The sequence below is a fragment of the Solea senegalensis genome, unplaced genomic scaffold (genome assembly GCF_019176455.1).
Source record: "Solea senegalensis isolate Sse05_10M unplaced genomic scaffold, IFAPA_SoseM_1 scf7180000015462, whole genome shotgun sequence".
NCBI lineage: Eukaryota > Metazoa > Chordata > Actinopteri > Pleuronectiformes > Soleidae > Solea > Solea senegalensis.
Window position 1 is genome coordinate 21,185 of NW_025321336.1, and position 16,709 is coordinate 37,893.

Consider the following 16,709-nt stretch of genomic DNA (forward strand, 5'->3'; position numbering starts at 1 on the left):
GATATACTTCAAATACCACATCAGCAGCACAACACATCCCTTATGACTAATTGGTTTGAATTTGTAAATACAAACAAGTCCCAAAACAATGTCAGGCTGAATTAGTGAAGTGAAAAGGTACTTTTAATCTAATTATTATGTAATGTCAGCAGTATATTGTTAAATGAATTATTGTAAATAAAACAGGCACTAAGATTTATTCAAAACAAAAAAATCCACATGGCACAACAAACTTGTTTGCTTTTTTCTTTATTTTTTTTGTAGGGTTTTTCTTTTTATGTTTAAGATTTTTCCCTTTTTTCTTGCTATCCCTGCCTTTGGCACTACATACTTAGGGTGACATGTTAGATTGTTTTTAAAACAAATGTCTATTCAAAGCCTTCATCTTGTAGCAAGCAAAGTATGAATACAGCTAATAAAAATAAAGGTTTACATTTTTCCTCCTCACTTTACACATAAAATAAAAACACTTTTTTTTAGACCCCCCTCAAAAATGGGGGTATTAAAATATTTGACATTTGTATCACAAATCAATGCAATGAGACAAAAAAAACATAAAAACTGTACAAAAATGATAAAATTCATTTTAAAAATACCTGCGATCAAATGATGCAAAGAGTACAATTTTTTTCTGCTGTGTTATGTTACTGACCGTTAAACTAATTAAAGGAGATATAAGTTTATTTCTTCTGTTGGATGAAGTTTAGATTTACTTGATGTCGGATTTGATGGGGGACCAGAGGGTAGTTTGGATTTGGATTGACCACAGAACCTGATTAAGAGAATCAAAAGAACTTGGTATTAGTGAAGAACAATTTATTATTATTTTTTTTTTAAACAGTGAAAAAGTCTGACCTTGGGGCATGATGGGTTTGTTGGACTGGTAGCCTCCATTTCCCTGTTGGATGAAGTTCTGGGGCAGATGGTAGGGCCAGGATGGAGACAGAGAGTACTGAGGGGCTTTACTGTGCTCCCACACCCGAGAGCCTGTGCTCACACCCACAAACTGGGCTGGATGGCCAGACTCTGTACAGACAAGACAAAAGACACACTCGGTGACTCACCCACAAGACAAAAGTCACTACAATCACCAATAATAAACAGTTGTGTTCTTCTTCATTGAGCGGTTACAAACTACACGTCAACAAATTTTTCTTTGCTAAGAGGGTTGTTTTGGACCACATCAGTCCATTTGTCTGTGAGCATCATAACTCAATGTTTTTTCTTTCCCTAGTTGTATCCACACTGTGATAAATAAATAAAAGTTGTCTAAGTGAAGAGACAGATAAAGAAGCCTGTAGCCTCAATACTGGAACAAACATGACAAAATAATTTCATTCAGACCACATGAATGACTGGTCACTAACCCACCTAACAAAAATGGCAGAGGAACCGCAGCAGAAGTGTTCAACCGCACTCAGGACAACTAATTTCATTGCTTTGGGGTGGAGCTTTGATGAGAGACAACTGTTTAAAATGGTACATTTAAAATTAACTTTAATGAGCAACTTAACATCTCATAAATGGACACAAATGAACTGTGTGTGACTCACTGTCTTGGTACAGCAATGTTTTGTTTTCGTGTCTGTGGCGACATTCCAGTGCTGCACATAGAGAGTGATGCCTTTCACATTTCAACTGATACAACTGAGCAGGCGGGGTAGCAGCAGCAGTTCAGTCATATTTTAATAGCAGTAATGACTTTGACGTCTCCTGAACATGATTGTCTGACGTTGAAAATGTCTGCACCATCAAGCTCTCACCCAGGCCAGCTCGAGTCTGACTGAACGTATACATGCAGTTGAACTTCAGCTACCAATCCCATTATCTGGGTGTTTAAGCCCGACTTTAAACAAGAGTACTTTTTAGGCAGACTAAAATACATACATGCATGTCATAAGGACAGTTTCAGCAGGACTAATGCAATCATTTATTTCATCTAACGCCATAATGCCATTTTGTCCTATGTCTCAGGTGAAATACAGTGGACTGGGACCAGAATCATTTGATCGTATAGCAAAGTGACAGTAAAAAGTGGAAGCTACTCTTTAAAGATATAAGCGACAGACAGAATCCCACAGAGATAGTGCCACCAAAGTTCACCCAGTGACTACCTGACTTGACTACAGTGCCATTGCCCATGAGTGCTCCCGGTTGTGCCATGTGGTTGTGCCAGTGTCCTTCTCGTCCTGGCCCACCAATACCCAACTGTCTCCCCGCCGGCTGTGCGAAGATGATGCTGGGGTCGTTCAGGTTCATGGGATTGGGGTTGACCCCTGAACCTGTGGGACTCCCCTTCCCAGACATGGAGCGCAGGGCGAATTTGAGGCCGGGCGGGGAGGGGGCAGTGGGAGAGGATGTGGTGAGGACAGGTCCGTGGATGGGCCAGGAGGTGGAAGGGATGTGGACTGAGTGATGAGGCTGCCCCTGGGACTGATGTGACTGGTGCTGGTGGGAGGGCAGGAGCCCCAGTGCGCTGAGTGCCCCTGGATGGTACTGGCCTGGAAGGGTGGTAGGCAAGCTAAAGAGGGACAGAGGGACCTGGGGGTGGGTGGGCTGTTTCAGGGGACCAGCAGAACTGGACTTGATGTGGGAGGGCTGAGGGGAGCTGGAAGATTGGGAGGAACTCTGAGGGAGAGAGGAGGGCTGTGGAGAGTAGGGTGGAGTCTGCCGAGTGTCCGACTATCAAGAGAAAGAAAGAGTACTCTATTAGATCCAATCATGTGTTCATTTCTTCATTTAAGTGGACAGACAATGATATTTTGTAATTGTGGGTCAAGTTTATAACAGTTTTTACTTATATACATTAGGTTTTCAAATTAGTCATGACACAAATGAAAAACACAAGGTGTATTGATATTTACTCCAATGACCTTCACAAGGATGGAATCTCTAGGTACCTCATGATCCAATTCGATTGCGATTCAGAGGGCTGACATTCGGTTGTAAAACGATTCACGATGCATTTCAATGCTTCAGAATTTTACTTTTCAAAATGTGTATTAGCGGATCCATAATTACATAACTAGATGTATATACCTCTCTTACTAAAAGACATGGGACATGTTTCTGTTACAACCAAGGACACAAACAAAAGTGTGCCTCAAGACAAAATCAACAACTGAGATAGACCCGTGGTGTCTGAAATGTAGTGGGGAGAGAGAGAGAGAGATGGGCTGCATGGTCAGCTGATTGATATTTACCACACTGCTAGTTATGCATTCATCTGTAAATACTCTAATAAATGTTTATTAATAAGATTATTGATTCATAATTCCCTATTCACTTCCTCTGAATTAGGATGAAGGCAGACGGTTTGAGGAACAGATATTTCGATAATGTAACATATTTAAAAAAAATGTATTCGAAAAATACACCAGTGTGTAGTGTACTCACACACTCAGAAGGCTGCCTGGTTCTTCCAGTACAGTCTGCAGCTGCCTGAGGAATGGGGATAGACTGTGAGCTGACCACAGCTTGAACCATGTGAGGAGCTGGGGAAAAACACATTTACACAAGCCACTTAATGTTAGCACTACTGCTGAAAGTATTAGGCATTTTATATTACATGCCATGGTGGTTTACACATGAATTAATATATCAAAATATGCTTCTGTGAGAGAGGTATGTGTGAATACCTGGGACTCCGGTGACCCTCTGTTTAAGGTGGCGGTACTCCGGACAGTCCCTCCGTACATGACCCATGTCGCCACACTGGAAACACCGCCTGTCCTTCGGTTCTCTTTCCTCCTCTTTTACATCATCGTCTTTATCGTTTTCTTTCTTCTTCATCCTGCCAAAGACCATTTAATAATAATAAAAAAAAAAAAAAACTTCAGGGTGTAATGTAATGGGATGAATAGCTCCAATGACACATTCGGTGGTACTTCCTCATCAAATAAGGCCGTTTTCCCCATACGCATAGAAAGTTGCACTGTCAATTGTTAAGTGAAAGTTTTGTTATGTTCCTAAATTAATGGGAGGTCTGAGGGTGGTGTCCGTGCTTTTGGTAGATACAATGATCGACTGAGAACTGGTATTAACCTCTGTCCAAAACGATCCAATAATAATATTTTTTCCTCTCACACCTGGTTTTATAATAGCTCCACATCTCACCTGTTACCACTTGTGATCCCCACCATTCGTATGTCATTTCTGTCCATTATGTATTTTTGATTTCAGTATATTTGTGTACAGATGTGTGCATGAGTAAGAATATAGAGAAACGGGCAGGAAAGAGTGAATCAATAAATTACAAACAGATGGAATAAAACTTCAGTCATTTGAAATGTGGAAGAAATGTGGCAATCCTTGTAAATAATCCAGTGGTGACTAACAATTACATGCCCTCAGAAGTGCTCATACAAAATTTCATACATGCCTCTGTTGCTACCTACCTCATTAAGGTAGGTAAAAGTAGATTACTCATTAATGTGATTGATGTGCACCACCTGTTTCCATACATTTTACATTAACTTTATCACATTACATTTTAAATAAAGTTTAAATGATTTCACTCAGTATTTCTTTCCTAAGTAAGTCTGTCTTTTAGATTCTACTGTCAGAAGAAAAGTTTTCCAACAGACACCAATCGACTACCTGCGCCTCTTTGGACAGTCCTTCATGTAATGTCCAATCTTCCCGCAGATCCTGCAGCACCTGTCGTTAGGCGCCAACTCGCCATCCGTCAAGACTTTTGAGTCAAAGAAATAGTCCTGCGGCACAACACAAGAGAGAGGACAGACACCTTTGTCAAAAAAAACCCCCAACCTTTTCCTCAGGACAAGGTGCAGACAGACAGACACTGGAACATTTTTTGTGTGCAATGAATGACGTACCACTTCAGTGCCGGGGACAGGGTAGAAAGGGGTTCCAAACAATTTCCTGCCATTTATAAAAGCCTTCATGATGAAATTGGTCACTACAGGAGGAAAAAGAAGCAGTATAAGGGAAATGGCTTTTAGATTAAATTCAACAGTAAGGAAAAGTATTTGAATCAAAAACTTACACTTCATTCAAATGTAACACATTTTCAATTCAACCAGCCTAATTGAACCATGGGAATTAACTTCTGGTGTGTACTGCATTATATAAACAGGTTAATACGTGGAACAAACACAGTTGCTGACAATTCTGTATTACTCCATTTTTAGTTCAGACATTAACAGCAGCAAATGGAGGCTTCACATGCAGCTCCTGCAATTGCATGAAAAGCCAGAGTTGTTTTTAACTGAGGCGTTTGGGGATCACAGTCCTGTCGTGTCGGATGTCATGAAGCAACCAAAACCTGCTGAGATGACTGGCCTCACTGAATTAATTATCACATTAAACTAAGAAAAACAAACACGGTGGGTTATCAGGACTACATTCCTCTCACAGCAGCTTTGCTGCTTGATGAGTGTGTGGGGAAAAAAATATGTGTACATTCTCTTCACCAGAGAGCCTTGTGTGGATGATAAAGGTTCAAAGCTTATTGAGAGAAGACAAAGACCAGTTTGACCTACTTCTTCGGTTTGAGTATCAAAAGACACTTAAAACACTGCAACGCTGCATTCCAAAACCTTGAGATGCTTTCATCACAATGTGTTGCAACAGACATGTGTCACGATCACATCACTCTAACTTGTGTCTGACGTTTGCCTCAAATGAAAATACTGCATTGGTCAAAAGTCTCTAAAGACCCTATCAGCAATGTCGTCTTTTGGCTTAAATCCTGGGCCAAGGCTGCCATTAGTATTCCCCTCCTTGTTTATTCAGGCAAACAGCCTAACCTCATGAAAGATGAGGACTGCCTCTTTGTGTAGCTCTGGCTCCTGAATAGATTAAGTGTTGTGAGACACTGGAAATGGTTTTTCATACATTTTCTGTCAGCAAAGGGACTGGACCCATGTCACTAAACAAATACTGAATACAGAACTTTAGAGCTATTAAATACAGATTCTATGGTGTATTGTACATGTATGTGAATGTTTTCAGCAAAATGTTACAAGCTAAATCACTTACTTTTGCGAGAAACTCCAGCACCAAGATTATGATTTAAATCAAAAGGATCTGAGGAGAAGAACAGATGAATGAGCAGGGAAGAAAACCCTGATGTCAAGGAGCAACAATAAGCACATCCATGTCAGCACACCTTCAATAGCAATGCATTTGCTGGTCCACTGCTTCTCAAAGGTGGTAAGGCGTTTCATTTGGCGGATGCTGATGACATGCTCTTTGAAGTCAAACTCTTCGGTATAAAAACGCAGGAGGCCCAACCAGAGTTCCCCAACTGACTCTGTGTTTTGTGGCAACTCTGCGAGACGCCGACGCTGTGTGACCACAACACATGCTTGTTACAAACATGAATTCTGCAAGTGAAAACTACAGTATTTTCAACAAGCCGCAAGTCTAAATTTAGATAATACTGCTACAATTTCAAGCTGATGTGTGTAAACCTGAGTTTTTGTAAAATCCTCTTTGATAAGCTCACCAGATCCTGAAGATCATCAAAAAAGAAAGCATTCCAGCCATCGACCATGCGCTGGGGAACAGTGTTCCCATCAAAGATCTGAAAAAAGAAAGATATTTTATCGTTTTATTGAAAGCAAACGCTGGTCATTTCTTATAAATGGTGATGGATCAGAGGCTCCTACCTCCTGTAGGACAGGGATGACTGGTGGTTGCCTCTGCTGCAGGAAGTAAAGCACCATCAGGATGTAGGCATAAGATGACAAGCTTCCTCTGGATGCATCCCCAATGTCGCAGCGCTTGGGGGCACAGAAGTAGGCTAGTTAGGGCACTTCAATACATTACTTCTTCTAAATTCCTCATAAACACCACTTAAGACCAAATATGTTAGTACAAATGGCTCGTGCATGAGTCTTAAATGTTTTTCTTTGAATTAAATTATTTTTACGACTTTAAATGACTGTTAAATTGTGGTTTAAACTGTTGCACAACATCTTGTCATTCAAGTCTAACGGCAACATGACAACACAAAAATGGGCCGGGATCTAATGTTATTTATTTATTTATTAATCAGAGTGAGAAGACCTTTTGGAGGAAACCGATGACACTAAAATGGAAAAGCTGCTGTGATTAAGGTGTAAAGTGAAATTAAAATGCAGAGGCTGGACTCTGTGAAACTGAAAATGATCAATTTGGACATAATAATGTTTCTGAAGCCACAAACCGTGTCCAAAGCAAACAATCAAGTATATTGATAGATATAGATATATATATAGATATATAGCAAGTATCAGTTCAACACACCTTTGCAAAGACCTTCATTGTGTATCCAAGGAACTGCACACGTGGATCCAGGGCTGCATACGTGGCCAGCATTTTGGTGTTGTGCTGAGCCTGCAAACATGATTCAGCACTTTCTTCATATGAGGGCATGTCTAAGTAGATGTGTAATGTACCAGCATGAGACCCTTGTTCACTCACCAGTGTGTTATAAAGACTAATGTCTCCCTCCAAACCACTCTGTCTGTGTTCAAACTTCACAATAGGCACTTTAGCTGTTGTAATAGGCAAGATGTTCCTCAAACCTGCCATGTTGGGAGAAATAAGAAACCCAAACTTGTCAGATCCTGTCTTTGACTTTGACATGACATTCTTTATTTGAGATGATTAGCAAAAATGTTAACCCACCTGTATGCTTCTTTAGCACTTTTGCAAGGCCTTCAATGATCTCTTTGCAGTTCAGCTTCTGTTCAGATAGATTTAAATTTGTAACAATGGCAGAACAGATTGATCACATCTCTGATCTTTTTATGTTAAATTCCAGTGTTTCTGTGTGTTTAGTCGTCTACCTCTGCAGTCTCATGACCCTCCAGAGTCATGCAGATATCAAGGTCGCTGTCGCGGAAGCCAAATCCATTTTTGGAGGACCCAAACAGGCAGAGTTGAGCTTTGTCTGCAATTTCAGATACAGGAAGTGAATCTAATTTCTATCTGCTTCTAATTACTTCACCTCACGGAGTGGAAGTGAAGTGTTGTTTTTAGTGGCTCTGTGTGTCTGTCTGTCTGTTTGTGTTTCCACACTTGCCAATATGACAGAACAGAGGCCGACAGAGGGTTAGGGTGCGAATGGGGGGGAAGTCTGCCATCTCCGATTGCCTTGTTTCTATTTGCTTCAGATCACTTCTGCTTTCCTTTTCACTCATGTTCACTCATGATAAGCTATACACTAATTGCCTTACAGGGGAATGAATGATGTCTATTTAACTGCTGACAAAATGAAAGGAGCATTAAAAGGCAAACAAAAAGGAGAAAACAGGAAGTTTTGCCACTAAAATAAGAAACCTTATTGCAGATAGAAAAAGCCCTCATTGCCTCTTAAATAGAGAAAAAACTAAAGGTTCTAGCAAATATGATGTGTGTAGTAATTGGTGCTTAGTGCTCACCATTGTACTCCTTTCTTATAAACCTCTCCAGGCCTACAAGGATCTGCTCCCTCTTCTGCTGCTCAACAGGTGACGGTGACAATTCATCTAAGAGCAAACATTCAGTTAGACAGAGCCACCACAAGGAATCTAAGTCAAATGAAGGTGTTTTTTTCATTTTAAGTTCAGAAATGTGAGAGGGTTTTTTTTTGGACTTTCTTGCACTCGGTAATAGTGAATTAAAAACAGCAGTTCACTGTTTGCAACTTTCTTTAAAGGGGACATATTATGCTTAATCTACTTTTTAATCATTTTAATTTATTTAATCATTTTAATTTATTTAATTTGGGACTCTGGAGGCCAAATGGAGGTGTTTTACACAAACTTCCAGCCTCAGAGGATTTTACATGTGAAGATAATGTGCCGGATAAAGTCAGCAAACGTGTGCTCGCACCACTTCACATCAGACTGGGGCCAGCGGTCGCCGTATTTAGTCACCGACCGTATTTCACTGACGTACAAACACACACATTTTTAAGAAAAGGTCAAATAGAGCTCATAACTGACCATTCTGACACGTCCCAAATAAAAATATTTGTTCAGTACATCCTCCATGACCGGAGCACAGACTCAGTCTGATACAGTCACATACAGCGGCAGTTTATGCAGCTCGCCGGTGGCGATCAGTGGTGGCGATCACTGGTGCTGTCCCTAAGTCTTTTTAACTGATTTACAGTTCGGCACTGTTCGGCTTGATCCTTGTGTTGGACGTCTCTTCCTGTGACGGCACTCTCACTGTTTTCCGCGCACACTGCCATGTTGATATCGTCAGAGAACTAGTGGAGGGAGGGGGAGAGGAATGGAGCGGAAGTAACAGGAGCTGAGTGAGCGCAGTAAAAAGGACAGAAACCCCCTGGAAGAAGTGGGTGTGTGTTTGCCTGTATCTCATTTGCATATAAAGGGACCAGGCACAAAACCGAGTGTTCTGAAAGGGGAGGTTTTGGCAGGGTTATTGAACTGCTATGGTGATTCATCCTTATGGTATTTTGACCAAAGCATGTCACAGACATGTTCATTAGGACACCTGGGAACTATTTTAACTTGGAGAAATAGGGTATGATCTGTCTCCTTTAAATCTCTCTCTGGTTGAATGTCCCGTCGCATTTTGTACTAAACATTGGTCATGTATGTTTAAATCACTGCACTGTTAACTACGTACAGTAACACAGTTTGCAGAGGCCATCGAGGATTTCTCTGAAGCGGTCGTTCATGGGTGGCAAAGGCTTCAGCTCAATCTTCTTAAAGTCTTCAGGACACTCGTCCTTTAGGTGACCATCGCGCTTGCAGATGCTGCAAACAACAGTTGGAGGCTAGAAGAGGAAATAAATCTGGGTATTAAATTAACAACTTGACATGGAAACCTTAATTGGATGCATTAAAAGAAAATTCAAAATAGTGCAACCACTGGCAACACTATGACAAAAGACTTCTGTGTTTTGAATTGTTTGACGATTAGAACATTAGGTCTCTCTATCAACAACTGAAGCCAACGTGTCATGTCAAAATGGGGTTCATGTATAATCATGGGACCCTCCCAAAATTTAAATGCCTCACCTACATGATATGAACCCATCAGTGCTGCTGAAGGGTGAGATGATGCATCTTCTAAACTGCAGCTACAGAAGTGGAAAGGCTTGAAATTGACTTTTGTTTTTCACATTAGCTCAATCATTAACAGAGAGTATGCAATGTAAAATAGTATTAAATACACAGTATTAACCCTGACTCTACATTGAGGGTGAGCGGTAGTCAATATATTTACCTTCCCACCAGTGAAAATCATTTTGTCAAACACATAGTGCAGATCCTCCTCTGCAACGTTCCCATCCTTCTCTGTTACATAAGTTTCCTCTTCATCCTCTTCATCCCCCTCCTTGTCACTGTCCAGCAGTCCATTGGGGGAGAGGTCAGGTTTATTCCTGTCACCAAGAACCATATCCATGAGGCTCACATCTAAAGTCCTCCTATCCTTCTTTATGGGCGAATCTGAACCATTTCCATCATCACTGTCAGGCTCATCGTCCTCCTTGAACCCCTGCTGTGCCCTCTGAGTTTTTTTGCCTTTCCCATCGCCTTCTTCTGTGTCCACAAACGCAGCCTCCTTCTTCGCGGCCCATTCCAGTTTTGCACTTTGCTTGCCTGCCTTCTTGCTTCTCAGATGGCGCCCAGAGATTCTTCTTTGGGGGCATGCAAAGTACTTGTAAGCTGTGCGGAAACGCTCCTGGATGTATTCAAACACCATTTGGCTGTTCAAGCTACGTGCGACATTCCTTTTCAAAGCAAAAGGATCTAAAAAACAAAGAAAAAAATTAATTCACTTTTTCTTCCCTTGAGAGGAAAAAATATGACAATATATTTTGAGAGAGGTCTCTAACCTTCAATAGCAAGCCTACGACGAGGCCAGTTCTTCACTTCCCGAGAGAGGAGTGTCTTTAAGCGGATGCTGATGATATATTCTTCAAGAGCAAACTCCAGTGTGTAGAAACGCAACATCTCCAACCACAACTGCCCCAGCGTCACATCTTTGCCCAGATTCAATGTTAAGCGGGTCTTCATGAGAAAGCAATATTCAGTTAAAAGCAAGAATAATCAACACAGCTCTTTAAAGAATTATGTGAAACCTGAATTTGAGACAATCTAACCTATCATACTGATATGAACAGGTGCTGCAATATGACTCACAATGCCCTCTGTGCAATGATTATCATCAGGTTTATTCTGCTCAGGTTTGGATCTGCATTCCCCTCTGGTCTCACTTCGGTTTTCCCCTCGTCCCTCTGTGGAACTTGGGGGTCTGTGCTCCCAGCGCACAAATATGTCCAAGGAAATTCCAGTTAGATGATACTCATCCACACGCTTCACATCAAAGCCACCAATCTAAGAGAGGAGAAGCGAGTCAAAGAAAGCAAATGAATCTACGTCTTCTTCTCTCTGCTATGCAATCAGAAAAGCCTGTCATAGACATGTAGAATTAAATAATCATCAAAGTATGAGGCAGTGTTAAGGGTTTAGTCTGCTGGTGTAGCTCAAAGCAAAAAAAAAAGATTGATGAAAGGGTGTGTTGTTGTAAGCCTCTGTATGAAAAACACCTCACTGTCATCAGGTTAAGAGCTGCAAGGTGGGGAAAAACCACTGCAGCTCTCCTCCAATACATGTGACGATACACTCATAGGACATTTCGTGACATAATAGACTGATAATTGCCCATCAAAGTGTTCCATCAAACAGTCAAGTGGTTTATGGGATGATACGACTGCACACACCCTCTGTGTACTCCAAATAGGGAAAATGCTTTTAAAACAGGACGGAAGTGAATTAAAAAAAATAATAATCTGGAAATGTGGAATTTATACCCAAAACCAAGGTGGAAATATCTCACCCACACAAAAACAGTTTCTAAACATCTGTTGGCAGAAAAGACAAATGGAATCCAAATTAAATGGATCATTTTGTATCTTAAATCTATAAATTCTACATCTTGATTAATTATTAGAGCAGTGCCAAATCAGTTAAGCTTGAATTGAAATGTATGACACAGAAATGAACGCAGTCACGTCAAAAACAGACAGTGACAAAAGTGAAAAAAGGAGGAGGGGCAGGCAGTTTAATAATTTACACCAGTCTGTGACACTTTACTTTTATTTTATGAAAACCGTTATGAATTGTCTATACATTTTATGATGAGGGTAACCCTCTTTTATAAAGATGACTTTTCATTTTAAAAGAACTGGATAATGCACAAATAATGAGGAGGTAGGATGGTGATGAAAATTAGTAATGTTAGGATTTTCAAGTATTTTATCAACACAATATTATTAAGAATAATTCATTTAAGGCAAAGAATTATAAGATATGAGTAAACCTTGAATCTTCTTTTGTCCTTTGTGTTTTTGCCTGTGGACAACTTGTTCTCACAGCCTCATGACTAACACTAAAAGTAATAGGTGTAGCCTTAAAAAAGTGAACAGTTGATATTATAAAACAAGTCTTGGTTCGTCATGTGTAGAGAAAATTCATAACAAAAAGGGGTTGAACCAAAACGCCCCTGGTTTGAATCAAGGTCAGAACTTGCTTTTTATGTCATCTGCCTCGTTTCATGTTATCATTATACTGTCAGCAAAGACAGAAATATCACTTTCAGCTACACTTTCAAAACAACAGGCCCGAACAATGTGACACTTCACCTACCCAACGGCCGAAGTAGACAGGGAGGATAGGCTCCTTCCTCTGCTGCAGGAAGAAGATAACCATGAGGGCCAAGGAGTATGAGGGGATGCCACCCTCAGCCTGGCAGTCAATGTGACACAGCTGTGGAGAAAAAAGTGCATTTAGTACATAGTTTGCTTAAAAATAAATACAATCAGAGGCAAAACTGGTATAAAACAAACATGGTTCATAAAACTGTGAGCACAATTGGACAGGCCCCAGTTTTTGTAAAAAGAAAAAAATTGCAGTATCTGCTGAAATCAGCTCAAGGCAGTCAGTTGTGCTTACCCTTGCCCAGTAGCGAAACGCCAGCACCAGAGGGACTAATCTGGGCTCCAGTCTAGCCAGGGCTGACAGGTGATTGGTGGTGAGACAAGCAACATCATTACCTGCACTCACTTTACACATGAGGCCCCTGTGCAGACAATGAAGTGAAGAAATACAGCAATGAATCGGAAGATAACAGAATAGTCTGAACAGTGTCTAAAAAAGTTTTAACGGGACCACAGTCAGAATTTTTTTGTTGATAAATAATTCTACAATAACTTAATAGCTACTCTAATCTTTTAAAAGTTAGGGCGTGTATGACAAATAACTCATTAAAACATCACACTAATGCATTTGAACCAACACTCACCTGCCAACATCTCGACAAAACACAGCAGGAACTTTGGCGTGAAAATCTGACTCAACATCAGAGAATTCGGCTAAAGATGAGATGAAAAAAATAAGGGGACTAAAATTGAAAACCAGAATTTCACTGCACATCAACAGAGAGTGACAGAGACATTACAAATCCAAACGTCAATCAATCATCTGGTGATTGAATGAGCACAGATCATACATTTCCAAGCAATGTGCATCTTAAAAGTTTTCCCATTGAGTCTAGTATGAAAATGCCATCAGACACATAAACAGACAAAGAAAAGCAAAAGAGCTTCAAGGGTCTGTTATGTCTGCATTGGGGCAAATTTTTAAATGCACTTACAGCTGTTTTTGAGAATTTCCAGCACTTGAATTAAGACCTCGGGTTGTGTCATCTGAATAGATAAAAGCAATGAGATAAAATGAGCTAATCAAGCATAGAATCCAAATACAATCAAAATAGTTAGTAAAGCCACTAACTCTGACTTACTGAAGAAGGGTGGGTGACATCGATGTTGATATCACTTGTCTTGAAGGCAAATCGGGTGAGGCATGAGCCATACATCCTAAGAGCACAACCTGGAAAACAAAACAAAAAAACATTTCAGAAATGTGTGCTGTATATGCATTTTTTTTGGAAATCATAAAGACTGCAAACATCCAACTGTACTTTACAGAAGAAAACTAAACACTGTGGATAAGCGAGGTCATTTTTCCAGAACATTTAAAATAAGACATTTCGTTATTGAAGAAAACATGGATGAGGCAGAATGACACCAGTGCACACAACCTGAGAGTTGCTTCTTAATGATCTCCTCCATCTTGGCGACTACGGCCTTCCGCTCTTCAAAGTCCTCCTCTGAGATCCCGTGTTGTCGGGCTGTTTCTACAATGGCTGCGTCCACGGCCCTGAGCTGGGAGGCGGACGGGGGAGGCAGCGCACGCAGCTCATTCTCCTCCTGTTTTTCCTGTGTACAAGTGGAATATGTAAAACATAGAATATAGAAGTGCAATATTTGAGATGGACAACACAGTGTTTAAAATCCACGTACCATTATATTCTTCTTGTGTCTTTTCTCCTTGATGTGTTTATGTGCTCCTTGAATGTTCTCAATGTGCACAGAACAGAGCTTGCATAAGTACTGATAGTTTGGATACTCGGGGGACTGCTGTGAAAATAGGGGAAAAGGCAAAGGCAATCAGTTGATGTACTGTGGTCTCTTGCAGTTTTTTTGTATTTTGTCCTAGATTCAAGTCACATCCATTAAGCCCACCTGCTCATGAAAGATAGAGATAAAAGAAACAAATCTCTTGTATAGAGAGTAATGATGACTGCCTGGGACATAGAGTGCCAGGGAAATAACAGACAGGCTGGGATTAAAATAATGTATCATAATATATGTTTAAAATTTTACCTAACTGCAAAGATAATGACTTAAATATGAGATAAACCTGAAACACCTGAAAAAACATTCCATCACTTTTATTGACCAACACTGTTGAAGGGGTTTTTCCACACTTGATGTAAGGGTCTAAAGATAGAGGTTATCACTTGCCGTAAAGACTGTAAAACCTTTTGAGCCAAACTGTGTTTGTGATGTTGGGCTATATATAAAAAAATTGACTTGACTATTAGGGTCCGTGTACCATTAGTTCTTTTGAATTTCAAACATATCAAAATCAAAATAGGCAGCGAGACTGTTTTTTGATTGTTGTATATTTGAAATGAACCTTGAATTAAATATTGGAAATCTGTTTTTTTTGTTTGCCACTAAAACAGAATAATGAAATAACAAACTGTTTTCCCTTTTTAATGTTTTTCTTAATTGAAATTAAAAAGAACGAATGGTACACGGACCTAGTTTAATACTACTACCTTCAGCAGTCGGTGGATGTAATCTCTGTAGAGACGCTCCTCTGCTTGTCGGAGGCCCAGTTGCTGCTCTGTGAGTGGTCCGCCCCCTACAGTGGGTCTCACCTCTGGGCCCTCTTCAAGAAACTGATGCATCAGGGCTGCAGCTGTCAACCCTACAACAGAAAAAAAAAGGCAGTGTAGCAAGAGATACATTTGGTGACAACAAAGCATGTCAGGAAACATAGTGTAAACCTACCATGGAACTTTTCCTTTGCAGGTGCTGCTACGGAGCTCTTGACGTGCTCTGCGACGCCCTTCTCGAGTGTACCGAGCAAGACAGGAGAGGTGGTCTCTCTGTGTGCTGAGGGGCTGCTGTCTGCAGACAGAGCAGCCCTCTGGCTGGGAGCTGGCGCCGTCAGCTGCTGTTGTGAGCTCACCACTTTACCTTTGCCTCTCTCACCAGAACTTGTTCTTCCAGTCAGTCTCGTCAGCCTTGAGGAACGTCCTCTTCTCTTTTCCTGGGGATTGTCTGTGGAAGTCTTGCCTTGCCCACGGGTCCCTTGGCTGCCTATATTATGGTCATCTCTTGCAATGGGGTTTTCTTTGCTGCGAGGTGCAGGTTTGTTGCCCTCTCTCTGCAAAGGTGGGTCTTTCTTTGACTTCTCGTTGGACGGCGCTTTAGCTCCTCTTGGCTGAGACAGTTTGACAGATTTTACTGCACTTTTGGACACATCCATTCCTCCTGTCCTGCTGCTGTTATCCCTGGTGGAGTCAACACCACACTGAGGACCACAAGGCAGGCAGGCCACCGGAAATCTGATTAAAAGAAATCGTAACTATCAGTTTAAGGAGCAAGAGTGCACTAGAAAAGTCTTGTCCAATTCAGGATTTACCAATTCAGGTAAAGATAACAAAGCTTAGATAAACATTTTACAACAAAAAAGCAAAAAAAATTTAACCCAGTAGCAAAAAGTCATGGAGTTGCAAGAATTGGAAACTTTCCATGGATATTAATGGGAATAAACGGGTTTTCAAAATTGAAGGTTGGGAACTTAAATACAGTTCGTAAATAATATATTGTACCATAATCTTGGCTAAAAAAATCAAAAGTGATACAAACACAGTCAACTACAGTATATTTATATACAAATGAATCTGTGTCCATGTTTTATTTTGATAGTATCATTTCGCATGCATGTCTGCTTATGACAAAACAAAATGTTAATATTTCTATATGACACAGTTTCTTTAAATTATCCAAATTCTCCAGTAAATTCCCATAATTTGCATTTCCAAATTCACAAACCAATGGTCCCATAGAAGGTTTCTGGAAATTTACCGGGAGCTTTCCACTGCTTTGAAAATTCCAGGCTTGTATTTTTTTCAGGAGGGGCAAAATGGAGACCTTTAAAAAGTTACTGTGGGTAAACACGTATTTTTCAAAGGTCTGCTCAGAATCATGAAGCGAATATGCACAGTAAATGGAAAGCACTGTGAAAACGTCCATTTTCCCTTCATCGTCACCCATCAAATAAATCCTTACTTTCAGTTTCCACTGTTGCTGTTGCTCA

At 40.5% G+C, this 16,709-nt stretch overlaps 1 protein-coding gene across 2 annotated transcripts; it reads right to left on the minus strand.

The window, feature by feature from the left end:
- Positions 1–302: 302 nt before the first annotated feature.
- tut4 (terminal uridylyl transferase 4) lies at positions 303–15,952 on the minus strand. 2 transcript variants are annotated; one of them, XM_044017466.1, is made up of 29 exons: positions 15,395–15,952; positions 15,160–15,311; positions 14,336–14,449; positions 14,074–14,251; positions 13,774–13,862; positions 13,627–13,678; positions 13,276–13,345; positions 12,927–13,053; positions 12,621–12,740; positions 11,115–11,309; positions 10,808–10,982; positions 10,195–10,721; positions 9,592–9,742; positions 8,394–8,480; positions 7,800–7,903; positions 7,639–7,696; positions 7,432–7,535; positions 7,255–7,344; positions 6,636–6,749; positions 6,473–6,550; positions 6,134–6,311; positions 6,004–6,051; positions 4,839–4,921; positions 4,600–4,715; positions 3,639–3,793; positions 3,397–3,494; positions 2,115–2,682; positions 856–1,026; positions 303–772 (listed from the first exon to the last, which is right to left on the minus strand). In XM_044017466.1, exons 1-29 carry the CDS (start codon positions 15,873–15,875, stop codon positions 681–683), a joined length of 4,575 nt encoding a protein of 1,524 aa, XP_043873401.1. In that variant the 5' UTR covers positions 15,876–15,952; the 3' UTR covers positions 303–680. The 2 variants fall into 2 exon arrangements, with proteins under 2 accessions (XP_043873401.1, XP_043873400.1); XM_044017465.1 differs by having other exon boundaries at positions 14,336–14,452.
- Between the last annotated feature and the right edge of the window lie 757 nt (positions 15,953–16,709).

Coding starts and splice junctions, on each gene's coding strand:
- tut4 (XM_044017465.1), bottom strand. CDS start 15,875: ATGGATGTGTCCAAAAGTGCAGTAAAATCTGTCAAACTGTCTCAGCCA. Junction 12,741..12,926: donor CGTTTCGCTACTGGGCAAGG/GTAAGCACAACT, acceptor TTTTCTCCACAG/CTGTGTCACATTGACTGCCA. Junction 6,750..7,254: donor CAATGAAGGTCTTTGCAAAG/GTGTGTTGAACT, acceptor TGTGCCCCCAAG/CGCTGCGACATTGGGGATGC.